Genomic DNA, 18,927 nt, shown 5'->3' with positions numbered 1-18,927 from the left:
AAGAATAGATGGCCTCTCCTTTGCTTTTGCTGGTAGGAGCAAGAGTGACGAATGAAGGAAGGAGCAAGAGCGATAGTGAGATTTGGAAAAGTTAAGATATATATATATATATATATGTAAAGATTTTTTAGTTATTTTATTTAAAATTTAAAATAAAATTTTTAAATAAGTAACTAATGTGAATACTTTAACGTCGTAACATTAATGACACTCTAAAAAAATAAATAATATTTTAAAAAATAAATTATATTTATAAAGATTCAATTTTAAATCGAGTTATATCACAGTTGAGTTATCTCACGGAGCCAAGCGAGGGCGGGCCGATGGCATGGCCGCCCTTTCAAACTAATTGTTAGTTAAGTTGAATCAATTGAACCGCCGTGCTAATACCCGAGTTATCAGCAGAAGATCACGTGAAAATATCAGATAATTTTGTTAATAGTGAATAATAATGGACAAAAAATTTCTACTTTGATAAGTTAGAATACCCATGCTGTCCTTTATAATTATTATCAAATTACTCTTTTGCTTATAGAAATCTTTTGTTGAATGGGAGCTCACAACAATAAACAGGAAAAGAAAAAGGGATAATATCACAATTCATAGATGGATATTTTAACAATAAATCACATAATAATGATAACAAAACTGTGGATTTCTCTCTAGTTCTCAATCAATTAAAAAAAATACGAATGCTTTTACATCAATTAAAGCGAAAATGGTGAATGATGTTATAATGCGATAGAATATTGCAGTTTTTTTTAAAATTTTTGCAAAATTAGGTTTCTGTGTTCTTCTTTCGAAAGCTCTCCTTCATCAGAGCAAACTTCTTTTTGCACTGTACCATTGTTTTGCCAGGAACAGCAGCAGCAACACGTTCCCAGCGTTGGTTTGCATCCTTCGGGAATGTTTTGAGAGCCTGAATAAGAGCTCTTTCTTGAGCTTGTGACCATGTATCGTTCTCTGCCGCAGAAGAAACAGCCTCTCCGGAGTTCTCGTTTCCATTAGCGCACGTAGATTGTTTTATTGGTGCAGTAGAGGGAGCACCATCAATCTTCTTCTCGGCCGGAGGTACCTCTGCTGCGGCTTCCACTCTGGTAGAGAGAGGCGATGATATGGTCTGCACAGGCTTTCTCTTCTCAAGGAAGGAATCGAAAGCTTTTCCAGAATCAGGCTTCTGGAGAAGGACCGTTTTTGTCGCCTTGAGAATCTCTTCGACTGATCTTCCAGTACCAATGTACTCCGAAATGACCTCCCATCTACGAGAGGTTCCCTTGGGATACTTCTGCATGGCTTTCTTAAGCATTTCAATCTCTTCTTTTCCCCATTGTTTTCCTTTCTTTTCTAAATCATTCACTGTACCATCCACTTTCACTTGTGCAGAAGTTGTTCCGTTCGCTTTTGAATCCTGAGCTTGAAGACCGACCGATTGCATATTTCCACCAAGTTCCTTGGCATTGGACGCATCTCTTAGCAATTTAGCTTTTTCCATATTCTCTTTACCATCCATGTTGTCACACAAACACCTGAGCTGCACCACCTCAAATGACATGCATATACTTTCCACAATGTCGTCTGAAATATCAAGCGAGTTGTCTGCGATCATTTGTTCAGAGAGTTTACGAAGACGACTCCTTTCTTTGCGCAATAGCTTCTTCTCCTTCTCCTTCATTCGTTTCTGGATCAAAGCGGCTTCTGCAATCTTTCGCTCCTCTTCCTCCTTTCGCTGTCTTTCCTCTTCAGCAGCTCTTTGTGCTTCTTCCTCTTGCAACTTCTTAGCCATGGACTTTGCCTCCTTGATTCTCTTCTTCTCTGCCTTTTCCTCCTCCTTCCTCCTCAGAATTCGAGGATCTCGCTTGTAAGCATTGTCGATGAGGGTCCTTATCCGTACATATTCCTCCTTCCTAGCTTTCTCTCGTAACTTTGAATTCTGTCGCTCCATCCATCTCTTATGATCACGAGATTCAGCTTGCTCAAGGTCGAATTCATCAGCATGCGGGAATTCCCTCCAACTTTTGAAACTATACCAGAAATTGTAGAAACTGTCAACATCTTTAATAGGAGACTTATCGTCTCCAAGAGAGGGAACAGGCTGATTGACAGACCATCTCCCGTTTCTCATAAACGCCAGACCAAAAACCTTAAAGAAGTCCTGTGGAGCACAGTCGGTTGGAATGTCATCATCGAATTCGTCGGTGGAGTCATATATCCTTCGTTTAACTGGATCTATTAGAGTCTCATATGCTTCCTGAACGTCCTTGAAATGGCTTTCTATCTCATCCTTCTTAGTTTGCCTAGCCTCTTCAGTTTCTTCAGCAAGAATGAGTGCAGTCTGCTTGTCAGGATGATACTTAAGAGCCGTCTCCCGGTAACTTTTACGTATTTGTTCCTCAGTGGCTAGAAATCGCAAATGCCCCAAGCCAAGTAATGCGTAATGGTCTTTTTGTTTGCTTCCATCACTAGATTTCTTTTTTCCCTTGCTGCTATAAGAATCAGAGGTTCGTAAGTAATCTTGGGATTGTTCATCAGATTGAACACTTTGGGTATCGGTTTCTGCTTCATCTTCATCGCAAAACCCTGATAGTTTTAGAGCAGCAGAGTGAAATGAATGCCCGGCAGGTTCAAAATTGTGAGCCTTTACAGGGAAGCAATTTGAGGAGAAGAATAGGGGCTCCCCTTTCTCAAGCTCTGACGAATACGTAAGCAGCAAAACGCTTTCGTGCCGGTTCATACTGCAAAACCAACTCCCTATAAAAAAAAATGCCGTCAGACGGCTAAATCTGAATAAGGGGCATAAAAGAGTCAATATCAGTTAACAGTCTATGGAAAGGTAACAAAGATCAGACAATAAAACTTTGAGTCACTACTTAAAAATACAATGCAAAATGTAGAGCTCCACTAACTTTTAAAACTAGATCCATACATTCTAACATAAAAAACCTACATAAAGAATTTTATGTGCAGCACTTTTGATTGTTTTACCCCCATTTGATCTTGCATATTATTGATTCAATCCCTTTATAAGACAAGAACAACAGCCTTTAAACAATAAATGGAATTGCATCCCACATTCTAATCATGTACAATGATGTTATAGGCTATTGTCGAGATGGATTTTATTTTTTGGAAGATATGCCCTCTTCTGTGTTGGTCTGGGGCGAGCGAATCACCTTTTGCCATCATGTACAATGATGAGAGACCACCCTCTAGTCTAAGGGAACCTCCAATTCAACACTTGTTTGCCCCCACAAGACAAACATAACACCAAGTCTCACACTTCCAAGACGAAATAGGAATACACAAAATCGTCAATAATGTCACAACTGAAGTATATTCACCAAAAGCCAACCCTTCTCTAACTATTAACCACAAGTTCTCAATCCAATAAGTTAATCTACACCGAAACCACAAGCAAATCATCTAATCTGCAGTCTAACTCAATAGAAAGAAGTAATACGACCAGGAACACTAAGAGGATGCTGGGAGACCTGTGCAGTTGCTTTTCTAAATCGATAAGAACTGTCATCAATAGATCAATGAGTAGAAACCTTTAATGCACAAGCTAAAGCAATGCGAATGCAACGCCTAGCAACACTCACCAGGATAAGATTTGTGCACCAACAATGAAGAAGAGGGCCGCTGGTTTCTCCTTGCAGCCGCTGTCCTGTTCCAAAAAGTCAGCTATTTGAGAAGACAGAGAAAACAAAGGGAACACGCAACGAACAACAAGCAACAGCTTACTCCAAATCGGGAAGGGAAAGGGCCGGGAGTTGCCGCTGGATCGACGCACAGGTTGCTCGGATCCAGACGAGAGGAAGAGAAGTATCTCCGTTCAAGGCGCTACTGTCGCCGCCCTGCCCTCGTCAGCGACGCCCGACTGGAGCTGCGGGTTGCTGAGACGAAAGGAAAGAGGAAGGAGCGATCAAAGGGCTCTTGGATGGAGGCCGGAGCTCGCGGGATCGGAGTTGGGGAAGAGAGGCTGCGTGCGGCGCTGGTACAGCGTTTTCTTAACCCTAAAAATCAATTCCCGGTGAATCGGACCAAACTCCGCCCGATCTTGTGCTATTTATCTTGAACCAGATCCGATTTAAGACCAATTCAAACTGACAAAATATAGGGGCAAAATTGTACTTCGAGAAAGCAAGCTGCTGCTTCGTACCCTGCACAAAACTACTAGCCATCTGCTTCTCCCATCTCTTGTCGCTCTCTTGCTATCGCCCGCTTTCTCCGCGGCTGCGAAGAGTGCCTGATAGAGCTGCGGAGGCCACCGGAGGTATTCCAAATCGCTAGAGTATTTCAGGTAGGAGGTTACTGAAGGCTTCATCATATGCCCTTTCCGACCAGCCGCTTCCGACGGCCAACGCCAGACTGTGTCGAACCCAATCTTCCGAGGTTCTGGTGCTCGTTCTCTTCATCTCGCCCTAGAAATGGGAATATCCACCTTAAGTGCTCGCTAAGTAGTCGAGGGTTTTCGAAATTGCTAAGGTTTTAGGGTTTGGCACCGGGGAGGTCGCTGAAGACGTACAACGGCCTGCGTCGGAGAGTATTCGTCATAACTCGTCCGAGCTTCTGGCGCTCATAGTCTTCATCTCGCCCTAGAAATGGAAATATCCACCTTTGCTGCTCGCCGCCTCGGTCACCCTGTTGAGTGCAAGCTCCCAGAGCAGTGGCGTGAGTTTCACTCTCCTCGTCCTGTGGGTTTCTTCACTCCTCTTGCTCCACCGACTAATTCTTTCTTTCTCACTCTGTTTCGCTAGTTTCACAACTACGATCAGCACGTAGGTGCCTCAAATGCAATCTTCGATTGACCGGAGGCCTCCGTGGCGGACCACGAGTTTCATTATCCTCCAACAAAACTGTTGGTCTGCGCCCTTCGAGGAGTTCCGTTTTGTTCTGCTCTTTAGACAAAGACATGATGCCAGCCCCACCGTTGGAGGCTGAAAAAAGGCCTCTTTTGGTGAAGATCGATGTTGAAGCTGATAATCTTCTTGGGCCAAATGGGAAAGATTCTGCACTTGAGGCAGCCTCTGAGAAGATTGTATCCAAGAGGTTCAACAATAGGTTCTTGAACTTAACTCGACTTGGCTCTATAATCAATGATGCAGCAGAATCCTTCTTCAAAAGCGAGATCAGAAGAAGACTCTTTGTGACGGCTGTGCTGATCATTGCAAGCCGTCTGGGCTACTTCATTCCTCTTCCTGGATTTGATCGTAGGTTGATTCCAGACACATATCTTAGCTTTGCTGCTGGATCGACAGGTACCTTCTTCTACTTTATTCTGCAAGGTTGATCAGCAGTTTTGCCAAATTATTTTAAAGAAGGAAATTATAATAAAATAAATGAATGGGAAAAAATTTAACGATAGAAAAGGACATGAACTTCTTGGGCTTATGTGAGAGATTGCAATAAATAATGCCTGCATGATTCTCTCCTTGTCATGGTATAATGTGTGTGAAATAATATGAAGTCATCTGCTGGGTGTTCCAATTCAAATTAGTCATTGAGGGATGTTGCTACATCTCTCAATCTGTTTTAATTGTAGTCTGGATCATCCAATATTAGCCAAACATGGTGCTTATTTCATTGTAAAATAGTGCATACCACGGAAGTTGTTCCTTTACATGTTTTGATTAACACTTTGACAGGTTGGTGGCAGTTACATTAACTAGCCTTCATAACTTGCACTTCAAGTTGATGCAAATTATTTTGTTGGGTATTAAATGTAGAATAAAAAATTTCTTTGTTGTGTCATGAAAATTTTGTGACATGCATCACCCTTCTGGTTGTGTTGTTCTCCTTTAGCCACTTCTGCACTTGCATGAACATTTCCCTGTAATGTTACTCATTTTTAATACTATTTTTAATTTTGTTTCTGATTTGTGAGGTCAGTCTAGTTAACATGTTCATCGTGGTATGCAGATGAGCTTGGCGACTTTACTGGTGAACTGAAGTTATCGCTTTTCCAACTTGGATTGGGTCCCCAGATTTCAGCTTCAATTCTTATGCAGGTTTTGGATTCTAAAATTCTCTAGCTTGTGGAATTTCTTCCATTGTATATTTGAGAAATTTATTTTCTGTATGATAAACTTGATAAAGCCATTATCTTATGTCACGATTCCTTAATCATCTACTATCATCTTGATTTAAGAAGCCGTATTGATTTCCTAGTTTTTTTCCTTGAAGAAATATGTTTGTTGAATTATTCATCTAGCACCAACCTCTTTTAAGAGAACTTCAATTGTGACTTTAGCATGCTAGGTGTTGGTCGACCATGTTTTAACTATATATTCCACTTTCATATGAATTCCTGATCTTAACTTCTTTTGTTATAATTTCAACTTTTTCTCTTGCAGTAGCTATACCAGCAGTTTTACATAGAACAAATATATCTTAAGCATACTTGTTCAAGGTACTACATAAAGTTAATATGTGCACTAAACTTAGCTCTGGTATTGATTGGTACCTGCCAGCTAGGTTATTATCCATAGCAAAGATATTATGTCCGTTTTACTCAGCCTAATTCATGATATGTAATCTTCTGTTTCATTCCTATTCATGTGTAGGAGTTTTGATGCTAACTATCTAAGCCTAACACAATCCTCAACCATGCGCATCCAAGCTTGTGATAAGCATTGGCAGATATGTAGGAAATACATATCCTCCAAAAATCACATCCACATACCTATCTTATGTTAGCCCTTTAGTAAATTCTAATGTAAATTTGGTGGCTATGATCCCAGTTAAACAACACGTCAAAATCAATCTCCTAGTCGCTGTCTGTCTAGGTAGTCTGTTTCTTCCCATGTGACAATGTGTAGGCTGAGATCCTCAAGATTATTCTTGTCGATAGAAACTTATGTATAAAACTTGTAAAGTGGCTATTTGGATAATTTCTTTATCTGGTTGCTATGCTATGCTATGCAGAATGCAACTAAACCCATTGTTATTCAGCTGAGAACATGTATTTGCAATTATAAGTCCTTGGAGCCAATTTGGGAAACACTGCTCCATGTTTTATCCACGTGATGCAACATTACAAGTCTTATGCACCAGATAACTGTGCAATAGGACAAACATGGCCTGTTCCATGTGCAATCTGGCCATGTCAAGTGATTGTCTTGCCAGTTGGTCTGTGCCTATACATTTCAAGATATCCAGTCTGTAATCAACAAATGACTAGGCTAATATCAGTATGTGTTGATCAGAGTTTAATTGCAAGAATACTTTGGCATTCGGTTAGCTATTGCCTATCTTTATTAACACTACATAATGATTCTGGAACTATGTAATGCAACCTGGTGGGTAAGGTGGGATGGTTCCTATTTGAGAGTTCCCATGCAATGTTCCATACATGAGACCATTGTGACGCTTCGTTCATAAAATTGCATTAAATTTTAGTTCCTTTGTACTTTATATGTCTTGCATTCTCTGGCCCAACAATGCTAAGTTATGCATTTCATTGTTCTTAGAACAGATGAACATTTGGACCAACTTCTATCTGCTTCGATAAAGCTTGTGAAACTCGCTTAGTAAGGTCCATTTAGGTTAGGTATCAGTTGGACAATATTCTAACTTTAAGTCTGCACTAAAATAATTAGTTTATTTTAAGAACTACTAAGTGGAATGCTAGTATGGAGTGCAAAGACAAGTTTAAAACTCTCTGATGCAGCAATTAGACCAGGGAATCTTAGATCTTAGAGACCTTTCTTCCTTTCAGTTGTCATGAATATTTCTTTAGTTAGTCTTTGTACTAAAAATCATGAGATTTTTGACAGGTTCTCTGCCATGTTGTTCCTTCCCTGGTAAAGCTACGGAAGGAAGGTTTGGATGGTCATGAGAAGATTAAAAGCTATATGTATGTTTTATGCATCTCATGCAGTGAGATTGATCCATCTTCTGAATGCTTTATCCATGCTTAATATCTGTAATAAGTCTTCTCTGATTTGGTTCTAGATGGTGGACCTCATTGGGGTTTGCAATCCTAGGGGCTGTTATGGTTGCTTCTTATTCACTGCAATATTCAATCTATGCTGCTAGTAGCAGGTAAAAATTGCCAAGAATATTGTCAAAGTTTTCTGCTGGACATTACTATTATCATTGCTATTATTATTATGTGAAGTGATCTAGTTCACCTACTATGAAAGGCCCAGCAAATCCAAATCTATAGTGTTTAGATCATAAACTCTTAATCATGATAATGTAAGACATATAGGTCGATGTTATTTCATTTTAGTTTTGCCTGGTTATTCTTTCTGATGGTTTTCCTGGCATTGCTCATTGCTTTGTATTTGTATCTTACTGATTTCTTTTAACCATTTTCCTGAAATATAATAGGAAGCTTTATATTTGCTGCTTCTCATAAATATTATTTATGTTTGTATCATACTAATTTGACATGTTTAGTTGTTTAATATGAAACTTTCTCATTGTCTCATCTCATGAGTAACAAACATTATTTCAGGGTCAAGCATGTTATGGTTACAAGCTTCCTGTTAGTTCTTGGTGCAATGTCTATGACATGGATTTGTGATACGATATCAGAATCTGGATTTGGTACTTTCTCAACAAATATTTATCCATCTTGTTCTTATTTATGATAATGCCAATGCACTTCTTGAATGTTTTCAATTTTTTGGCTATATAATGCAGGTCATGGTTCATCACTAATAATCTGCGTTAGCATATTGACTGGTTATACTGAGACACTGCACAAGATGCTGTCTCAATTATCTGGTTAGTTTTTTTGCCTTATCTTTATATTCTCTATCTGTTCACTCATTTCTCATGTTATCATTCTCATCATCATCAAGCTGTGTTTTTCCCAACTATTTGAAATAAACAACACAGCATTTACTGGAGAAGTTGCAGGGAAGATCAACACGGCATTTTCCATTGCACCAACTATTAAATTTTTAAATAAACAAGACAACATTTACTTAATCATATTCCTTTCCATTAATAATTTTTTGTGCTTTTTTTTACAAATTTATCTGCTCCATTCAAATTTTACTTTTCTGATCTGGATTCAGGGAACATATTGAATTGGTGGCCCTACATATTTTCTGTTCTTGGGATTTTCACAGTGGTGACTATGTGGGCTGTTCTAGTTACTGAAGGTTGTAGGAAGATCAAGCTACAATATTATGGTTTTAAACTTGCTTCTTCAACAAGGTGATGCCATGTTATGTTCTTTCTGTTATGTGGTCAAAGTTCATGTATTCTTATTATAATCAGTTGCAATTCTCTTTGGATTCACTTGGCATTCAGTCTGAACTTTTAGGCATTTCACAATCTCTGAGCAATCCACCTTACTTTGAGGTCATTATATCCTCTTTATATATTTTAAAAACAAGACTAAAGCTCAGTGTAAGTAATGCAGTTCAGTTCTTGCTGAAACTCAGAACTAAACATCTGCAGTTAGCTTCACTAGTTTTCAGGATATTAAAAGTTTTCACACGAGCTAAAAAAAATTGTTTTAATTTTCTCAATGTTTATCATCTGGAATTGTTTACGAACTGGAGAATATGTGATACAATACTACTAGAGATCCACTATCTTCTCTTACTATCTTGTTAATATACACTCCTTATATTTAGCTCATGCATTTTGTTTACTTCTATCATGATTTTGTATAACGCATCATTCCTAATTAAGTTGTTATATTTCTGTTTTAAAAACTTTATAAATCCAAGTTTCACTTCTTTGGCTTGGAGTAACTACTATTACAATTTGCATACATTTTGACAGATATAGCATTTCTTTCCTGAACGCGGTGTTTCAGTGTTGTTGTTTTCCTTCTTGTTTTCAAGTGCTTTCTTTAGTATCACTTACATATCTACTGAATCAGCTATTTTGGTTTCTTAGAAATGGCGGGTCCCCAGTTACCGAGGTGGAGCCATACATACCTTTCAATATTAATCCTACTGGAATGCAGCCTGTTCTTACTACCACATATCTGTTGGCTTTTCCAAGTATTATGGCAAGGTTATTTTTTCTTTTCTTTGGTTCAATCAAATATATCTTGTTCCCTAGAAAAAATAGGACCTGTTTTGATGGTTCCCTGCATAATTATATTTTGTTGCTTCACATATCTAACATAGACACCTTTTCTAACAGCATCTTTGGCTCACCATTTTGGGAAAATTTGAAAGAGATACTAAACCCTGGGACTTCTGTTGGTGCAAGACCATGGATTTATTATACAATTTATGCTTTTTGTGTCTTTTTGTTCAACATATTTGACATTGTAAGTATTTCTCTTCTGATTATTTCTTTAAAAAAAATTGGTCCTATTATTTGGGTGTATCTATTTATTTTGATATGCATTTAAAAAAGCTACATTATAAGTGGTCAAATATATGTTTGTATGGTATTCAACATAGTTCTAGATTTTGAACCTTGGAGGTTCTATAAGTTACATTTGGTGACTAAATAATTTGCTCTTGTATTTGTGCTTTTACTAGTTTAAGTAGACTATTTGAAGATATTTATGTCTAATTCTACTAGTTATGTTTGATACTCTTTTATGGATATAGACAACAAGTTGAAATAAAGTCCATTTTACTAGAATTGAAATGAAAAGAGATAGAAGGTAGAATGAGCAAAAGAAAAGGAAAAAAACCAGGAAAAATAATTAGTTTGTACTAGATGCAACTACTATATAGCCGCATTAATGTCTATTAGAATGGAATTTTACCTATTGAAAAATATATATTGCATCCATCTGATGATTGAGTCAGTTTTTTGTGTTAACATGGGCAAACAAGGATTTCTAATTAATATGGTAGGTAAATTCTGAAGTTGCTATTCTTATATTCAAAAAATGACATGAATCTGAAAGAGCTGATTTATTAACCAATTTGTTGGCCTATGCTCAAAAAGGGTATTTAGGTGGAACTACACCAATGGTTGCTCTTCCATTTATGTCTCATGATTAACCAATTTTCTATCTGATTTTCAGGCAAACTTACCAAAAGAAATTGCTGATTACATGACAAAGATGGGGGCCAGGATACCGAACATTAAACCTGGAAAAGCAACCATAGAGTATTTGACAAAAATCCAAACTTCAACTCGATTTTGGGGTATGAATCGCTAGAATATTCCTCACTATATTCAATGCTAGATTATTTCTCTTTATGTAAGACAGAAGCATGTTTTATCTGCGGATATTGCAGGAGGATTGTTATTGAGTGTGTTGGCTACATCTTCTACCTTGCTTGATCACTATTTACGTCGTATCAATGAGGGATTTGCTGTTGGGCTTACATCAGTTTTAATAATTGTAAGTGCAATTTAATAATTTTGTTGTTTATACAAGTGAGTTATTTAGTTGATAAGCTAACATCTGAATATGTTGAATCATGAATGACATTTTTATTAATTGTGCTGAATAGTACTGGGATTTTTTGAGCCACATGCAATTGATTTTGTACTTAATCATGCTTCAGATGGCATAACAAGCACAAAATCTTCAATTTCTTGGTTACATCTTCCATAGTAATAAATACTATCTAGGATGGCATATATGTCAACCAGCTTCACACCTCTATACTCATCAGTCAATACCTCAATGACGAATGAGCAAACGCCGATTTAGCATAAGACTAGGGGAGGTCATGGCCCCCCAGGCCCCAGCATGCGAAGTCATATGTGCCCTAGTGAGAAAACATAAAGGGCTATCTCACTATGACTTTGATGCTAAAGTTGGCTAGGAAGAAAAAAAAAAAAGTCAGTGTCTGTGATGCCTCCCTTGAGTAACCTTAGAAAGAGACATGTAATCATATACTATGTGATGCCTCCAACGAGTGACCTTCGGACTCAAGTCGAAAAAAAAAGAACCTCTACTTCTTGTTTCATTAGGGCATGTGATTCCCGAGTAGCAAGCCCGAGCGTAAGGGCGGCATGGTATAAAGGAACTAGTGTTCTATTAGTGGTTAAAGCAGATGGGGGAAGGAGGTGGCTTCAACGACTTGGGCAGGCGACGCCCCCTCCACCTACGCTACGTGTATGGGCGTGTGTCTTGCCCCTGGAGTCCTCCGTTCCACACCTTCAATGTTGTGCGGTTGGATCCTGTACATGTGGCCACGGTAGGGGAATCCTGCCACGCATCACGGTTGCATGGATGGAATGACGTTGTCGCCGCCATGGCGATGCCACCATCGGACCGGTAATTTTGCAACTAAACAACATGATTAAGAATGAGGATGGATTAATTAAGCGGCAATGACGATTAACTTGCGAATTAAAGCAATGCATGATCTCTATACGTGTCTAATTAATTGAGTAATTAGTTGGCCAATTAGCAAAACATGTGTCATAATACTACCAAATGCGGCCAATGGGGTATGCATGACTCGTATGCTTATGTCGCTAGTGCTATTTACTCCAACTTAATTAATCACTCTTCATTGTCAATTGACTTTCATTATAAGTTGATTAATACCGATGCACCTTTTGTTGAGGGAATTCTTTCAATCACATTGAAATCGATCAATACTTCCGCAAGCACATGAATAAAATAAATTAGTAGATTTTTGTTCCCATTTCTATCCTAATTTGTCACAAAAACCTTTCTTTATACCAATTTCTCAAACCACAATCAATTCTGCTGGAACACAAAACAAAGTTTTAAAATCTTTTTCATGACATAACAGTTGAACAACAGACATCGACAGACAAAAAAGAAGAGTAAGATGAAATGCAAAAGTTATCCACCTTGTAAGTTGAAGCGCTTTGATTCTTCTCCTGAAATCTACTCTGCCTCCTCTAAAGATAAATGTGTATAGTTAGTATGATAGTACTCATGGCTTAGTATGCGATCCCTTCAAATTTAAAATCTGAGATCTGCCCCTGCGAATGAGGTATGTTGAAAGCATAGGCCTTCGTTATCTACTAATTGTAGTCTTGTCAAACTGAGTCAGAAGCCTCAAAATCTCTTTTTTGGTGATATCTAGGCACAAAGCCAATCAAATTAAATAGCTAGTCAAGCGCAACGAGCTGATTTATTCTATTAGATATTATTTTGGGGGAAAATAGCTGAATGATTATTGATTCTCAATACTATGCCAGATTCCATGATTTCATATGATTTTATTTTTTACAAAAAACAACATTGTTTAGTAACTGTAGTATTAGTACTGATCCTTTCCAAGTGTCTTTCTCTGATCTATGGCGCATGCAAAATCAATTCTATCATAAAAGATTAAGTTGTCTCAGTATTTGCATTTTAGTTCGTGGATGCTATTTTGTTCCTGAGGGTAAACTGGTCTTTATGATAAGGAAATACTTGTGCTTTTCTTCTTATATATACTCTTACTGCATAATTAGTATTGTCAAAAGCTCTTGTCAATTTAAGCCGTCAAGGTCACCTTGCTTAAGGAGCTGACTTAGGTGCTTGCCCAAGTAAATCAACACACATTGTGGCAGAAGGCGAATACGCTCGCCCCAGCGCCCCCGCCAACCTGTCCCTGGGCCAACACAGATCATGTTCATATAGATGGTAGTAAGACAAATGGTAGTAAGACAAATGACTCTGCATTGATCATGTTCATATAGATGACAAATGACCATTATCAGATGAGTCAAACAAACCCATGCATTTTTACAAGTTCTAGAGGGAATTTTATCATATACCATAATATAAGTGCTCTTTGAGAAAGGCAAGTAAATTTTGGATTTATTTTTCTGGTTAAATAATGCTTTTCCATATTGGACACTCATTTGAAACTGTGAAGATTGATGATTATTTAATATTTTATTTCAGGTAGGATCAATTATAGAATTGAGAAGATCATATCAGGCATATAATGTGATGCCAGCTCTGAGCAAGGTTTTAAGAAGATATGGTATTTAATTTCTCAAAGCATAAATGCATCTCAATGAGGTAATCACATGTTCCATAATTTTTCTGCAAAAGAAGTTTTTATTGCAACTTGCTTTGAAAACGTCACTTCTAGTAAAACCAGGGGCATTGGATCATAATGGTTCTGCTCGAGTATTGCAAAGACATTACAAAGGTAATGCTTCTATATATTCATGTTCTACCTGTTCGCTTGCCCCCGGGGCATGGTTGAGTTGGTTAGTGCGGAGCAGAGTTGCTACCATAGGGCAAGGGTTCGAATCTCGGCAAAGTCGAGAGAAAAAAGCCCTCCTCTACACAGCCAACTACAACTTTCCGATTTACCTCCTCACAGATGGTCGTGGGGTTGACTGTGTGAGGCCGCTGGGGTGGCGGATTCCAACTTACATTCTTTTTACTGCGTGCATGAACTTGGACTTGCAGATTTTATGGCATTGCACAAGTGGTAGAGCTTCATGATGCTGTAAAAGAGGGATGTCATCAGGATTGATTGCCCGTAAAGGCTGGAATCAACAATGAGATTGAATACTTGATGAAAAAAACATCTGCTGAATGATTAATAGGGATAGCATTTCATCAATATATGATCTAAGCAGAAACATGGAGTTACCAGTGTCGCATGAGTCTTGTCGGGGATCGCTTCATTAGTTTCCTCCGCAATCATCGACTGTTGAATCTGTCAGCATGGATCTTATTTTGCATGGAAAGTTGTATTAGTTTCAACTACTTGTGATTTAGTTTCAACATGTTTTGCAGGTCAAGATAATTTCCTTCACCGTTGTAAGCTACCAGAATGTCTCAGCATGTTTAGTAGTAATCAAGTATCTTTTTTTCGTCGCCATTGTCACTTTGTAGGTACTATCCTATTCCTTGATGCTCAGAGTATCAATGTTTTTAACCTCCAATATAGAAAGCTATAGTAGAATAACTTCTTTTGTGATTATAGGCTCTCAGAATCTCTTAGTTTGTGACATTCTTTGTTGAACTATTAAACCAAAATGCTCAACAAGATTCTTACCCATTAGGCAATGTCTAGTCAAATTTTTTGGTGCAAAGGAAGCACTTTAATAGAAACTTGCTTACAAATTCAAAAGTATATTCAAAATTCCTTTAATTACCTCAAAATGCAAAGGAAGCACTTTACACCACAAAACAATCATAATTATTCATAATTGTCTTCTTAATAGAAACTGGGAATCAATTTCTATCGAAATAACTGTAGTAAATATGATGGAACATAAAATGTTGATAGTTAGAACAGTAGACCTCTGTTTAATTAGCACCTTAAACATTGGAGCACAAAATAACAACTCGAATAACTAGCAATTCTTCAACGCCACCTCCAAGGAAAACAAATGGAGGGTTCCTCCAACTTCTGCCATTGTTTTGCTGAAACAAGGCCAGGTTTGGTTGGTCATCACTTGCTGTCCTCTTCTGATTCCTGCTTTTGAGCTGGTTTTGGGGCTTCCTTTTCTTTGATCTCATCTCCATCCTCCTAGCAAATGGAACATAAATCAGGTATCAGAGAGTGTTTAGATCTTAGCGAACTTATTTGTTTATATCAATGAACTTGTTTAACTAAATGCTAATCGAGTTAGAACTTTCACTGAGAGCAACTAACAATATAATTATTCTTTTAATTTAGGTAAATCATTAAACCAATAAGTGAAAAAAAATTTATCTATTTTTTAAGCATGTTAAAGATAATTTGAAATTCTAAAATTATATCATAAATAATAGCTACAGATAATGTTATAAATACACGTGTAAAGACATGTTTGTAAAATTTGTTTATGAACTATTTATGAGTTTTATTCATGAATATTAATAAGCCAACTTCAAGAATGTTAAGATTTATTTGTTATAATATATATATATATATATATATATATATATATATATATATATAATCAAATGAACATGGATGAGCAACCTACATGTTTATCCTGAAGTAGTAGAAGGTTCCAAATTTAAAAAGAAAATATAACAGACCGTGATATCAGAAGTCCAAAGGGTCAAGTTGTCGCGAAGGAGTTGCATGATCAATGTGCTATCTTTGTAAGATTCCTCACCCAAATTGTCCAACTCCGAGATGGCTTCATCAAAAGCCTGCGAGAAAAAAAGAAAACAAAACTGCTGTCATCTAGAGATTAATCAGATTTGCAGTTTGGTGATGCAGAGCAATCAAACAGCTTACTTTATGGACACTTTCTCACAATATTTCAAGTTACAACTATAGATATCTTAAACAATTTAGCTATCAAAGTGTACATTTCGAAAGAAATGAACTAAGAAGTAAGAAGCCATGAAAGAATAAACTTATGATCGCTCTTCTGCTATGAGTTGTCAGCGCTGAAGTAAGTTCTGAAATTTGAATATGAAATTTTTACAAATATAAACAGAAAACTTTAGAGGAAGATTTAAGCAAAGGGCTATAAAATTTAAGCTTATCAAAAGAAAATGGAAGTATAGTGATTAAAAAAAATAGGAACTTGGTTTTGACACGAGTAAGTTTTGAAACATTTTACATTAACAAGATTTTACATGGAACATGATCAAGTAAAAAGTCAACTAATTGGATGATTCAGTAAAGGTATGATCTCTCGTAGTTTATTCCATCTGATTTGTCATATCATAGAAAGTGCACATTGCAAAGCATAGACGCCCTAATTCTAGGACAAGGTTTCAGACTTAAATTTTGAAAATTTGTATGGAAACTACAATTTCTCACTCTATCCAACCATACAATCAAAATATACTTTAAGAAGATTCTATTATTAAGGACTGTGCATAAGCATTAATCATGAACAAATGAATCAATTCATGACAGGTAATCATCATCTAGCAATATGTTCAATAAATGTGCTTAAAACAAAAGACAAGAACTAAGTATCTAACCTGTTTAGCAAGGCTGCAAGCACGGTCAGGAGAGTTGAGAATTTCATAGTAGAACACAGAGAAATTAAGTGCCAATCCCAACCTAATTGGGTGGGTTGGTGCCAGTTCAGCCAGGGCAATATCCTATATATTCCACAAAGTTGATGAAGTGATAATAGGAAATTAAGAGGAAAAATAATAAACAAACAGCAATCATAAAAATATTTTGGCATAAAAAAACTAAATTGTCAAGATAAAGCAGTTCTCAAAACACACAATATAAGCATATGAAGTTTTCTAAAAAGCTATAAATGAAACCAATAATAACAAAACATTCTCACAAAGTTGATGAAACAAAATAGCAGGAAATCAAAGACAGAGGAAAACAATAAACAAAGAGTAAAGTCTCTCAAAACAAGAACTAGATGGTGTAAGAAGCTTTGCAAAAATCTATAAATGAACCACTTGTAATAACACAACATGTAGGTTCTCAAACAAGAAAATAAACCTGTGCAGATTTATAAGCTGCCAGTGTACTCTCAGCAGCCTCCTTCCTCTCATCTCCAGTCTTGAATTCAGCAAGGTACCTGAATAGCGTACAACATCAAAAACTAATTTAATAAACTACAAAAAAAAACACAAAACGCACTTAGCTTGAGGATTTCGCATCACCATTTACCTGTGGTAGTCACCCCTCATCTTCAGATAAAACACCTTTGAATCTGCGGATGTGGCAGAAGGGACAAGGTGGGAATCGAGCAACTTCAGAATTCCATCACAGTTCTTGGTGAGCTCAGCCTCGATATTGCTTTGGTACTTCTTGATCACCTTGGCATGGTGTTCATTCCCGCGGCTCTCCTCTTTCTGCTCGATCGAAGAGGTGATGCGCCATGAAGCCCTACGTGCACCGATGACATTCTTGTAAGCCACTGAGAGGAGGTTGCGTTCCTCCACTGTCAGTTCCTCAGATCCGAGACTCTTCACCACCTTCTCCATGAATTCCGCCATTTCTTCATATCGCTCAGCCTGCTCAGCCAATTTAGCCAAGTATACATTCTCCTCCCTGGTTAATTCTGTAGAGGACATTTTTGCTTTACCCTCCTAAAAGTTACTAGTCAATCTGCAACAGAAAAAGGACTAAATATAAATTTACTCTTTTCCTTATTCCTCCATCAAATACATGTCATCCATGGATCGAGAAGCCAGAAAACGAAGAACACTACCAACAAAAGACTCATAGATTGGGGAAATGAAAGAACAGATTCAAAACTACCAAGTTTTCGAGAAAACATAATAGAAAATCAAAATTTCTCAGATAAGACAGACAAGTAAAATCAAAGAACATAATCAAATAATGGGACAAGAAGTCGCAAGATGTTCCGATCGCTCTCAATTTGGGGAAGAAAAGCAAACTTGGTCGCCAAGAAGGTTTAGAACAAACTCAACGCTACCAACCTTATCCAGAAAACATCACGAAATCTAAAATTTTAAGAGGAAAACAGCCAAAAACTAAAATCAAACAACATTACAAATAAATGTGACAAAGAGTTGTAAGATCTCGTGCTCATCGCTCTCAAATATGGAGAAGAAATAGAGAAGTTAATCGGCAACAATGTCCGAAACAAACACAAAGATCAAAAACAGAAGAAATGCAAAGTAGAAGAAATAGCCGATGTAAACATTACCTCAGAACTCGAAGGGATCGAAGAACGGAAGACGATCGCGAGGCCTCTCCGGGAGTCTTCGCTCTTCAATTTGTGGTCTCTTTAAATTTGTAGGAATGATTTCGAGAGAAATAAGGATCTAAATAACTTAAACGTACTTCACGATACCCGAGAAATGTGCATGCGAACGAATACCGATTAGTCCAGCGGGGCCCAAGATTCAAACAATTGTGAGTAAGGTAACTCATGGAGTTACTATTGGTTAAGTATCGAAGATTTGATGATATCGGTCAATGGTCCATCGAGGTGTTGACACCTGGCCGTCAATATCGTCGATCCGGTGGCAGCCTCACCGGAAATAGTGTGAGGCCTACTGACGATGGTTTACACCTATATTTCTCCAGTTTCTAGTGGAATATGATTGTCGGCCCCAACGCTTCCATACTGGGCCGACGCGCTTCAAGTATCATTTTTTAAATTGCTCAATTTTCCTGAAGGTGTGTTATAACACTTACCCATTAACCG

The 18,927-nt window shown here is 37.5% G+C and overlaps 3 protein-coding genes across 6 annotated transcripts; 1 reads left to right on the top strand and 2 right to left on the bottom strand.

Moving 5' to 3' along the window:
• Positions 1 to 655: 655 nt before the first annotated feature.
• LOC122041545 (dnaJ homolog subfamily C member 2-like) lies at positions 656 to 4,020 on the bottom strand. Its single transcript, XM_042601261.1, has 3 exons — positions 3,742 to 4,020; positions 3,600 to 3,664; positions 656 to 2,748 (listed from the first exon to the last, which is right to left on the bottom strand). Exon 3 carries the CDS (start codon positions 2,729 to 2,731, stop codon positions 779 to 781), a length of 1,953 nt encoding a protein of 650 aa, XP_042457195.1. The 5' UTR covers positions 2,732 to 2,748; positions 3,600 to 3,664; positions 3,742 to 4,020; the 3' UTR covers positions 656 to 778.
• A 165-nt stretch (positions 4,021 to 4,185) lies between these two features.
• On the top strand, positions 4,186 to 14,702 carry LOC122041546 (preprotein translocase subunit SCY2, chloroplastic-like). Of its 4 annotated transcripts, none has more exons than XM_042601264.1 (16): positions 4,186 to 4,392; positions 4,493 to 4,671; positions 4,758 to 5,258; positions 5,920 to 6,008; positions 7,776 to 7,855; positions 7,954 to 8,043; positions 8,462 to 8,553; positions 8,650 to 8,733; positions 9,030 to 9,171; positions 9,865 to 9,984; positions 10,117 to 10,246; positions 10,961 to 11,084; positions 11,178 to 11,284; positions 13,766 to 13,885; positions 13,959 to 14,018; positions 14,285 to 14,702. In XM_042601264.1, exons 2-14 carry the CDS (start codon positions 4,602 to 4,604, stop codon positions 13,853 to 13,855), a joined length of 1,719 nt encoding a protein of 572 aa, XP_042457198.1. In that variant the 5' UTR covers positions 4,186 to 4,392; positions 4,493 to 4,601; the 3' UTR covers positions 13,856 to 13,885; positions 13,959 to 14,018; positions 14,285 to 14,702. The 4 variants fall into 4 exon arrangements, with proteins under 4 accessions (XP_042457198.1, XP_042457199.1, XP_042457197.1 ...); XM_042601265.1 differs by having other exon boundaries at positions 4,486 to 4,671; XM_042601263.1 differs by having other exon boundaries at positions 4,186 to 4,671; positions 13,968 to 14,018.
• Positions 14,703 to 15,062: 360 nt separating this feature from the next.
• On the bottom strand, positions 15,063 to 18,568 carry LOC122041544 (14-3-3-like protein). The gene is made up of 6 exons (XM_042601260.1): positions 18,424 to 18,568; positions 17,418 to 17,858; positions 17,247 to 17,325; positions 16,760 to 16,882; positions 15,854 to 15,970; positions 15,063 to 15,356 (listed from the first exon to the last, which is right to left on the bottom strand). Exons 2-6 carry the CDS (start codon positions 17,822 to 17,824, stop codon positions 15,279 to 15,281), a joined length of 804 nt encoding a protein of 267 aa, XP_042457194.1. The 5' UTR covers positions 17,825 to 17,858; positions 18,424 to 18,568; the 3' UTR covers positions 15,063 to 15,278.
• Positions 18,569 to 18,927: the final 359 nt, after the last annotated feature.

The sequence above is a fragment of the Zingiber officinale genome, chromosome 2A (assembly GCF_018446385.1).
Source record: "Zingiber officinale cultivar Zhangliang chromosome 2A, Zo_v1.1, whole genome shotgun sequence".
Lineage (NCBI taxonomy): Eukaryota > Viridiplantae > Streptophyta > Magnoliopsida > Zingiberales > Zingiberaceae > Zingiber > Zingiber officinale.
This window is presented reverse-complemented; position numbering and strand designations above follow the sequence as displayed.